General features: G+C 32.8%; 1 protein-coding gene and 1 pseudogene across 2 annotated transcripts; one reads left to right on the top strand and one right to left on the bottom strand.

The window, feature by feature from the left end:
• On the top strand, positions 1-4,503 carry LOC114416945 (TMV resistance protein N-like). 2 transcript variants are annotated; one of them, XM_028381993.1, is made up of 5 exons: positions 1-653; positions 932-2,042; positions 2,146-2,439; positions 2,612-3,529; positions 3,620-4,503. In XM_028381993.1, the coding sequence occupies exons 1-5, from the start codon at positions 157-159 to the stop codon at positions 4,274-4,276; spliced, it is 3,477 nt and encodes a 1,158-aa protein (XP_028237794.1). In that variant the 5' UTR covers positions 1-156; the 3' UTR covers positions 4,277-4,503. The 2 variants fall into 2 exon arrangements, with proteins under 2 accessions (XP_028237794.1, XP_028237795.1); XM_028381994.1 differs by having other exon boundaries at positions 2-653; positions 3,638-4,396.
• A 1,108-nt stretch (positions 4,504-5,611) lies between these two features.
• LOC114416250 lies at positions 5,612-8,608 on the bottom strand (annotated as a pseudogene).
• Between the last annotated feature and the right edge of the window lie 2,787 nt (positions 8,609-11,395).

Below are 11,395 nucleotides of genomic sequence, written 5' to 3'. Positions count from 1 at the left end.
CCAACACTCCATCAGATCCTCTTCCCACACTGACCCAAAACCACTTTCCTACAATTTTCTTTTCATCACAAAACAACCCCTCGCATATATTATATTTGTTGATTCATTATTTGTATCCACAAACACTTGTTCTTCCTTCACAGCTTTGCAATTGAAATGGCTTTTACTTCTAATGACGTCATCCAATGCACCTCTTCTTCTTCGTTTGAGTATGACGTGTTTGTGAGCTTCCGCGGTGAAGACACACGCAACAGCTTCACCGGTTTTCTTCTTCAAGCTCTGAAAAAAGAAGGCATCGAGGCCTTCAAAGATGATAAAGATATCAGGAAAGGCGAATCCATAGCACCAGAGCTAATACGAGCCATTGAAGGGTCTCATGTTTTCCTTGTTGTCTTTTCCAAGGGCTATGCTTCCTCAACTTGGTGCCTGCGTGAACTAGCACATATCTGGAATTGCATTCAAACATCACCCAGACATCTTCTGCCTATTTTTTATGATGTTGATCCATCACAAGTGCGAAAACAGAGTGGAGACTATCAGAAAGCCTTTGCCCAACACCAACAAAGTTTCAGGTTCCAAGAGAAGGAAATTAACACATGGAGAGAAGTTCTGGAACGAGTAGCCAATCTCTCTGGTTGGGATATCAGATATAAGTAAGTAATCTTCTATTGATTTCTTACGTGCATATACAATATATTTTTATCATTTCTTACTAATGTTGTTATCTTGAATGTATTACTTATTACAACCTTCAAACTGGAGATAATTAGAGAGATTGGGCAACATTTTATTTTACATGTTTGATACAAATAATATTTTAAAATAATGTAAAAAGTACTATATATGTTATTGTCTTCTTCTATGCATGTACGCTCGGTTTTGGTTCCCTTAGGTGATGATTTGCCATTCTTTGTTTTCTTTAAACTTTTAGGCAACAACATGCAGTGATTGAAGAAATTGTCCAGCAGATAAAAAATATCTTGGGTTCCAAATTTTCAACTCTTCCATATGATAATCTAGTTGGGATGGAATCTCATTTTGCTAAATTATCAAAGCTAATATGTCTGGGACCAGCTAATGATGTTCGAGTTGTTGGAATTACTGGGATGGGTGGAATAGGAAAGTCAACTCTTGGTCGAGCTTTATATGAAAGAATCTCTCATCAATTTAATTCTCTTTGTTATATTGATGATGTAAGTAAACTTTATCAAGGTTATGGTACATTAGGTGTACAAAAACAGTTACTTTCACAATCTCTAAACGAAAGAAATCTAGAGATTTGCAATGTATCTGATGGAACACTTCTGGCATGGAAGAGGCTATCCAATGCAAAGGCACTTATAGTTCTTGACAATGTAGATCAAGATAAACAACTTGATATGTTTACAGGAGGTAGAGTTGACCTGTTACGTAAATGTCTAGGTAGAGGAAGCATAGTCATTATAATTTCTAGAGATAAACAAATATTGAAAGCACATGGAGTAGATGTTATTTACCAAGTGAAGCCATTGAATGATGAAGATGCTGCTCGATTGTTTTGTAGAAAAGCATTCAAAAGTAATTATATTGTGAGTGATTTTGAAAAGATGACTGGTGATGCACTATTACATTGTCAAGGTCATCCCTTAGCAATTGAAGTATTGGGCTCATCTTTGTTTGATAAGGATGTTTCTCATTGGAGAAGTGCATTGGCTTCTCTAAGAGTAAATAAAAGTAAAAATATTATGAATGTGTTGCGAATAAGTTTTGATCAATTAGAGGATACACACAAGGAAATATTTCTTGATATTGCTTGTTTCTTCAATGGTAGATATGTGGAAGGTGTGAAAGAAGTTCTAGATTTTCGTGGATTTAATCCAGAATATGGCCTACAAGTTCTCATTGATAAATCATTTATAACCGCGACATTTAAAATTCACATGCATGACTTGTTATGCGATTTAGGCAAGTGTATTGTAAGAGAAAAATCACCTACGAAGCCAAGAAAGTGGAGTAGGTTGTGGGATTTTAAAGATTTCTACAAAGTTATGTCAGACAATATGGTAAAGTATTTTTTTCAATAAACAATCCTAGGCTGTTATTCTTCTAGAATTTGTAAATTCTTCTAAAGATCTAACATTTTCTTCCTCCTTTGCAATGTTTAAGCCAGCAGAAAATGTCGAGGCCATTGTAGTTCAAATGAATCACCATCATGGGACAACAATGGGGGTTGATGGTCTATCAACAATGAGTCACCTTAAGTTACTTCAACTTGAAAGTTCTATTCCTGATTCAAAAAGGAAATTTTCTGGAATGCTTGTTAATCTTTCCAATGAATTAGGGTATCTTAAATGGATTTTCTATCCTTTTAAGTGTTTGCCACCCAGTTTTGAGCCAGACAAACTTGTTGAGTTGATCTTGCGTCATAGCAACAGCAAAAAACTTTGGAAAGGCAGAAAGGTAGTGTTGATTATCATTATTATTTTTCTATATTATTTACATTAATTCAAATAAACAAATAAAAAGACAAACTTTCTTATGTTATTTCTTTTTTCTCCATTTAATTAAAGAAACAAAAGAAAGCCCAAATGTCATTATTAACTCTGTTTCTTACTATTGGCTTGCATTGTAGCCTCTACCCAATTTGAGGCATTTGGATCTCTCTCACTCCAAAAATCTAATTAAAATGCCATATATTGGAGATTCCCTATATCTTGAGACGCTTAATCTCCAAGGATGTATTCAACTCAAAGAGATTGGTCTGTCCATTGTTCTTTCACGAAGGCTTTCTTATCTGGATTTGAAAGATAGCAAATGTCTTATCAATTTGCCACGGTTTGGAGAGGACCTAATTCTTCAAATCCTAGTACTCGAAGGATGTCAAAAACTCAGACACATTGATTCATCCATCGGTCTTCTAAAAAAGCTCAGAAGATTGGATTTGAAAAACTGCAAAAATCTAGTAAGCTTACCCAATAGCATACTAGGCCTCAATTCTCTTGAATGTCTGAATCTCTCTGGCTGTTCAAAACTGTACAACATCCAGTTATTATATGAACTAAGGGATGCAGAGCATTTGAAGAAGATTGATATAGATGGAGCTCCTATTCATTTCCAATCAACATCTTCCTACTCCAGACAACATAAAAAATCAGTTGGGTGCTTAATGCCTTCCTCGCCAATTTTTCCATGTATGTGTGAACTTGATCTAAGTTTCTGTAATTTAGTTCAAATTCCTGATGCTATTGGAATTATATGTTGCTTAGAAAAGCTAGATTTAAGTGGTAACAATTTTGTTACACTGCCCAACCTCAAGAAGCTTTCCAAACTGTTCAGTTTAAAGTTACAACATTGCAAGAAGTTGAAATCTTTGCCTGAGCTCCCTTCACGGATTGACTTGCCAACTGATGCATTCGATTGTTTTAGGCTAATGATTCCATCTTATTTCAAGAATGAAAAAATAGGATTATACATTTTTAACTGCCCAGAATTAGTTGATAGGGATCGCTGCACTGACATGGCTCTTTCATGGATGATACTAATTTCTCAGGTTTGCATGTTCCTCCTTTGTTCCTCCCATCTCTTTCTCTCTCTCTCTTTTTTGTGTGTGTGTTGGAATCAGGAAATAACATATATATAGATGTCTCTGCTGTACCAGGTGCAATTCAAACTTCCTTTTAACCGGAGGATTCAAAGTGTTACCACTGGAAGTGAAATACCAAGGTGGTTCAATAATCAGCATGAGGGAAATTGTGTAAGCTTAGACGCATCTCCTGTTATGCATGACGATAATTGGATTGGCGTTGCGTTTTGTTTAATGTTCGTGGTACCTCATGAAACACTCTCAGCGATGGGTTTTTCAGATTCAGATTGCCCACCATGGCATTCTTTTGGTGATATTCCAGTGGATTTTTATGGAGATCTAGATCTAGAACTTGTTTTAGACAAATCAGATCACATGTGGCTATTCTTTGTTAGTCGAACACAATTCAGTAGACAATTCTCTCTCAAGCTCAAATATCTTGGCAGGTTGGTTTTGAAATGTGATAAAGGGATGGGCTGGAGTGAGTCATATGCTGAGGTGAAGAAATACGGATATCGCTGGGTATATAAAGAGGATAAAGAAGAGCCATCAAATCCATTGGCTAGGAAGCGCAAATTTGAGGAAATTGAAGAAAATGAAGGAAAAAGAAAGAAAGGAATAATCTCAGCAGAAGGGAGAAAAGATGATGCAACCTCCTCCCAGGAAAAGACAATCAAGTTGTTGCAAAATGAATTTGAAAATCTTAGCCTGTAGAATCATCATTTCTTCTGTCATTTGAAAAGTGGATTGGATGCTTGTGTAGTTTTGTTTGTTGGTTAAGAACATTGTTTTTTCCTTTTTTTGGTTTGAGTAATGTTTATCAGAGGATGATGCAATTTCCGATTTGAGTAGCTGCTATGCTTTTAGTGTTTCCAAATTCATGGTTTTCGGTCTTTTTTTACTTTTTAATGCATGACAACTTACAAATTAATATATTAAAATATAGCATGACTTCATTTAATACCAATGTTACTTTCTTACATTTTACCTTAGAGTATTATCTTAATATTATATTAATATTTTTTCTTAAGATTATAGTATATATTACTTTAGTATTGTTTGTTTTTATGTTAATCAGTATTATTTGTATTCACTGTTACTGTTATTTTTATTCATTTTACATTTGATTGAAGATTATATATAATATTAATCTATATTTATGATTTATGATTATTAATCAACTTGTTTATAATGATATTTTAAATAACTTTTATAATATTATCTTAATTCCATAATTTCTTACTTGTGACTTAAATAATAATACACATAAAAATCATTTATAAGTTTTTAAAATTTTTAATATCAATTACCACTAGTATAGTGTTATTATTGATGATAGTTATATTTATATTAACTCGATTCCTTTTCATATGTTTTTTAAGGTTTTTATGCTTTAATAAAAAAATACAATAAAGTTTCTTGAATATGATAAAATAGTTATAAAATTTCTTATTTTATCTCTTTTTCTTTCCACTTCACAAATAAATGCATGGGTAAATTATTTAAGAATTAAAAGATAACTAAAATATAATTGATAAAAAAAGTAAATAATACGATTTTGATTAAAAAAATTAAATAAAGTGGAAAAAAATAAAAAGTGTCTAAATGAGAATTGAGCGCATTATTTTTTATTCATCGACAAAACAATACATTACTAAGACAATTATTTTGTTTAATTAATCATATTAATAATATTTTTATCAATCACTAGACAAGAGTTATTAAATTTTTTTCTTTAAGATATCAAAATTTATAAATTAAAAAATATTTAATATATAATTTTTTTAATTTTTATTTTGTATCATTTTATATGTTTTTATTTTAAATAGTTTATATATTGAATATTTTTTTGTAAAATTTATTTTAATATATAAAATATTTTTACTCTAATTATTTACGTAAAATTATTCATAGAAAAGGTAATAAAAACTTATTTTATTTAGTTAACTATATTAAAATTATTTTTTGTATTAATAGTCAAGAATTATTTTTTTTCTTCAAATTATTAAAATTTATAAATTAAAAATAATTAAAACAAATGAGTGGAATCTAGAAACTTACATATCCAAGAAGATTAAATGAATTTGTTTCATAAGAGCCCGTATTCTTCTTGCCACTTACTATCTCCAACAAAAGGACCCCAAAGCTAAACACGTCCGATTTTATTGAGAAAACACATTCCATAGCATATTCAGGGGACATGTATCCACTTAAAACCACAAGGTAGATTAATTAGTGGTTGGTTGATCATGTGAATGACATTAGTGAATGCAACTATATGATTACTGGTAGCAACAGCAGTATTCTTTTATTTGACTTACTATGTTCCAAGTATTCGGTTTGTGTTTGCTTGAAGTTCATTCTCACCAAATATTCCATTCCAAAATCTGATATTTTAGGATTCGTGTTGGTGTCTAACAATATCTTGCTAGGTTTTAAATCTCGGTGAATGATCCTGAACATGAAATATCGATGAAACAAAAGGATTCCTTGTGCAATCCCATCAATTATCCTAACTCGTGTTCCCCAATCTAGCATCCTTCTTTTTGTTGCATCCGTTTTGCATTAAAAGATATCACAACCAAAGTTTGAATTTAATAGAAGGGAGCATATATAGGAGAGTTCTGAAACTGGAAAATACAAACCAAAAAGAAAAAGATCCAAGCTTTTATTAGGCATAAATTCATAACTTAGCATCTTTTCATCCTTGACCAGATCTTTGCGATAGCCTCTTTACATGCAGGCAGTGGAAAAGGAAAACTTGTTGGTAAGTTAAATGAAAACAGAATAAAGTATACTAGTTAGTGATTTCTATGCAATGTCATCATAAAATTTTTATACTGTGAATCAATCAGAAGTCATAATCTGACTTTCAACTTATAATATATGACAACATGTGATTGACATTGTAAAATCTATGATATGCCTTGTAAACCGGCCCAAAGCCACCCTCACCAAGTTTATTTGCATCAGAAAAATTATTAGTTGTTGCTGCAACACTCACAAAACTGAATAATGGTAATTTGACTTCTTTCTAACTTTTGCACCCCTTTGTGCTTCTTTAAGCTCAGAATCTTTGACTTTCATGCTGAATCTTACATCAAAATGTAGCAGATCTTCCCTTACAATTAAAGTGAGGAGAATTAGTTAACAAGTTAAAATACTCATAAGCAACTGCGAAAACTTATTTCCTTCTTACCTTTTCTCCTTTGCTTTCTAGTCCCAAATAGGCCCAACGTTAGAAGTGAGATCAGTGTGACAAGTATAACAATTAGAAGTGGATTCCTCAGCCAGTTTTCATGGTAACGAAAATCATTTGCTGGTTCTTTTGCATTTGTTGTGTTTGAATCTTGCAGAAAAGAATTATCACTTTTGAAACACATGTATTGACTTGTAAATGTATCGAAGCTCCGACATGAAAAAAACAGACTAGAGGGAAAAGAGAGAGAGAAATTACAGTTGATTGGAGGACAACTCATGATTCTAACTGCTGCTCCTTCAGGAGTGCAAAAGATTTAACTTATAATAGCTGCATCACATGCTAAGCAAAGTTCAGTACAAACATTTAAGTGAAGGTAGAAACTAAGCCCATTTATCCATTAGCTACCCAAATCATCCAAATGTATATCCAACCTAACCATCCACATATAAAATTAAAGTTTAATGGGCTAAATAGAATGGATCAATATTTTTTATTGGAAGTTTTATGATCCATCGTACATATTTTTCTATACCAATTGGTGATTGACAGAAACAACTCTCAGTTACGGTTAACATAATTTCACGACATAACTAACAAATCTCTTTACAACTCTATTGATTGCATTTATTCCGGTATTAATTATTCTATTCTCGATATCAAAACCAAATGAAAGATATCTACATGATGAAAAAAAAAGCTTCTTCAACTTACCAGCAGTAACCAATTCTGAGGGCTGAGGCAGCAAGTCTGAGGTAAAAAATTGGATTGGTATTATCCAAATTGTTCACATATGTTGAGATGTTCTTTAGATTCAGCACTGAACCAAGCCACAAGTGGCAATCACCGTTCAAATAATAAGCATAAGCAACACAAGGACAATTTGTAGAACAAGTACTTTCACAGTCTCTTGTTGTATGATCTTTATCTTGCGGTATCGGTTCAAAGTTGGTGGTAATTGCACATTATAGAGTTGCTTGAATCCATCATTGGATTCAACACTATAACTGCAGGACGATAACTCTTTTTTCCTGACACAGCCAGCAGATTTGTTGCCTTTCCTCCAAGAATCAGCATCCAGTGGCTTCAAACCATAGAGAATGTGACAAGGGTCTTGAGGGTTAGGTTAGGTTAGAAAAGGAAACAACTCCACACGAATTGTTGGTTGCACATGTACACTATGATGACTTGATAGAAATCCAATGCTTTTCTTCCTCTGACCAGTACTCCAAGTTGAGCTCCCCAGATACTTCTAGTACGAGCCTAGAGTCATTAACAACTGGACAAGAGACATAGCTATAGTACACTTCCACACCACTTCTGCTAATAACAAGGTCAATCGTTTCATTAGAATCATACCTGAGAGAAAAAGCTCCTAGGGCAGGGTCATCTGCACTTGTCCACGATCTCAATGACCAAGTGTAACCTGAGACAAAATCTTATCCTAGGTTCATTCCTGGTAAGAGGGTATCCGTAGGATTGTCAAGATTCTGCCACAATATTGCTTGGTTTGAGGTGTTCAGCAGTATGAAGTATCAAGAATCCGAGAGCCTGGCATGGGTACTAAAATTGTTCAAAATGATGTTCACGGATCATTGGTACTCTATTATCACAAGATTTCCATCTGGTTGAATAGTAAGAACTGCTGAAGATGTTTGGACTGCATAGTTAGCAACCCACGCAATCTTATCTTTCGGAATGTTTTATTCCATATGCCTACATAGTCCTTGGTGTTTTTTTTCTCTAATTCTGGAGAAAAAACCCGGTTCAAAGTTCCCACTGCGAGAAAGAATGGTGTCTGAGGTTCCCAACGATTGCTCCATCCACAGATATTCTTTGTAGGTAGCTGCATTCACGCAAAACACAGGCAAATAAATGTGGTCAAGAATGACAGGGTGAAAATTAATGCCATTTTAGTCCACAAGATTGATTTCCATAATCTAACACATTATATGATCTATTTGTAACATTTCATTTTTTAAAAAATTAATTTAAAAAGATTGTTGTTTATAAATAAATAGAGTTTAAAAAAAAATGATGAGGTTTTTATAAATAAGAAGAAATAACTATTAAAATAATAATTTGAAGGAAAATAAAATGATATTTTATGTATTTATTTGATAGGAAATAAAATAGAGTATTTGTTTATAAAATAATAAAAAAATAAACTAAATAACAGATCGTGAGTATCTACCTATATAAATATATGTCAGTTAAGATACTTCGTACCCCAACTCTTATACTTTTTTTCCTTCTTCTCCTCTCAAAACTCTCTCTTTCCCTGCAAAAACGATGATCTTGGAATTATTCACTTTGGGCCATCGTAAAATTTGAGCACCGGGTTGGGAACTCATTTTCGAACATTTTCACTGTTGAAAAATACGAAAACACATTGGAGCTGAGAGAAATATCCTTTGCATCGTAGTTTTTTTTTTCCGTAGAAACCCAACACTACGGACTCGTTAATCGTTGGATTATTATGAAATTTTGTTATGTTGTTCACAATTCATTTACGCACATCTTCACCGTTGATATTTGAAAAATAACGTCTTTCGAAGGGGAAATCCTCATCGCACATAGACAGTAGAATAGAGGCTTCAGAAGAAAACTTGAGGAATCTCAAGAAATTGCTAGAGATGTCGTTATTGTTGTCACAATACACACGTGAGTCCGCTTAGAGGTAACACGTTAGCCCGCGAGTTTATCACAATTGGGGTTAGAATGAGCATGTGTAGTGGTTCTTAAATGATCAAATTGGAGTTTATTTTTGGATATTTATTGTCTTGGAATTCTTCTTGTATAATTATGTGAAATTGTTTGAGGGATTTTACTCCCCGTGGATTGAGAAATAATATTGTATAATTTGTTTGTGTTTTGAATAAGATTAGCGTAATAAATAGTTATATTAGGATTATGAAATTATGATTGAGATTGTATATATGGTGAATTGTAGAATAATATATTACCTTGAGATTATAATATTGCTATGGAGATTGAGTATAAGTGTAAAGTTGAATGTGTTAAATTGTGAGATACATGTAAACATAAGATGGTTGATTGTGATATAATGAGATATGAAGTTGTGAACATGAGTTTTAGTTGTGAATAAGTGTGTGGTTAACACTTGATGTGACAATAATTATGTTGTGAGTTGTGAATTATACAATGATCCGACCAGTGTATTGAGAAAAAAATTTATGCGTAGTGTTAAAGAGAAAGTGTAGGTTCCTAGTTAGGAACTAGTGTTAAATTGTAGCACAATGTGTTAAACGTGTTTGAAACACGAGTGTGAGATTATGGGTATTGTATAATTCATGAGCCCCTTACAAAAATTGTTTTAGGGATTGGACCTGAATCAGGAAGGTGAAGCCCTAACGGATTCTTCGGTCACCTTATGATTTTACTTAGTAAGAGTGACCTGACATACTCATTGTATGATGTGTCTTGTTATGTACTCCTAAGCGCCTTATGATGGTTTTTCACTAACATGGTACCACATTGTATATAGACTTGAGTCTTAGCATAATTGTTGCATAGCGCTTGCTAGTTGTTTATTATGAAATTGATGAGTGTTATTGCGTCTTGACTCGAGTGTGTGATTCATGTGTAATGTGATTAGTGATTGAAAAATGAATTTTAAAGATAAAGTGGTGAAGTAAGTAGGTATTAAGTTGAGTTATGTTATAAATATTTCAATAATTTATTTTGATTACATCTTGTTTATTTGTTTTGTTTTTTATGTGATAACTCACCCCATGTATACTATTTGTGTTTGAATCCTGTGATGATTTCGAACCTTATGTTCGTGGGAGCAGATGACTAGGTGGAGTGGATGACTTTAAAGAAGCTCGTGCCAGAGATTGGAACACAATGCTCTGATAGCATGTGACATTGGGGATGAATTTTTATTTTAATTGCATAATGTTATTTTATTTTATTTTACCTCACTGATTTAACAAAACATTTTTATAAACTTTGACGCTCTTCTTTTGAGCCGAATATATTTTTAACAAGTCTGATTAGAAGAACCAACCAAGGAAAATGTTAGAGAGATTTCAGCTGTAAATGGTGCAAACCAACCAACATTGTTATACAATTATGTTAATGATGTGTTTGACTTTACTTCAGAAGCAGTTAAACCAAGTGTCCTTTGCTAGGAGAAAGATGGACTTATTTTATTATTGTAAAACCATTATGGAATTATTTTGAAGAAGATTTTACGTTTGATGTTTGCTTTATTTTATTATAACATTTGGTCAAACATTGATTGTTTAGAAATGCAGTTGCAGAAAATTGTTAAATATTTTTCTCTACTGATAAGAGCAAGGCAACTATTCTTGATGCATCTAACAAAACATGTTGACTCAGTTCATATGCATTAGGAGAGAGAGCAAAGAAGAAAAGAGAGCATTCTGTTACAACTGTGATTCGATTATGACTGCATATTCTCTCTCCATTTGCAAAAGCAACAGTACACGTATATAAGGACCGAGGCTGTGTACAGCAAGCAAAACAAACTTCAGCACTTACAATAACAAACTTTGCTGACTAGGCTAGCTAATATTAACCAATATTACATTGATATTTCATATGCTCTTATAATATGTTACCAATCTTTTAAATTGTGGCTACGA

This window comes from Glycine soja, chromosome 6 (assembly GCF_004193775.1).
Source record: "Glycine soja cultivar W05 chromosome 6, ASM419377v2, whole genome shotgun sequence".
Classification (NCBI taxonomy): domain Eukaryota; kingdom Viridiplantae; phylum Streptophyta; class Magnoliopsida; order Fabales; family Fabaceae; genus Glycine; species Glycine soja.
This window is presented reverse-complemented; position numbering and strand designations above follow the sequence as displayed.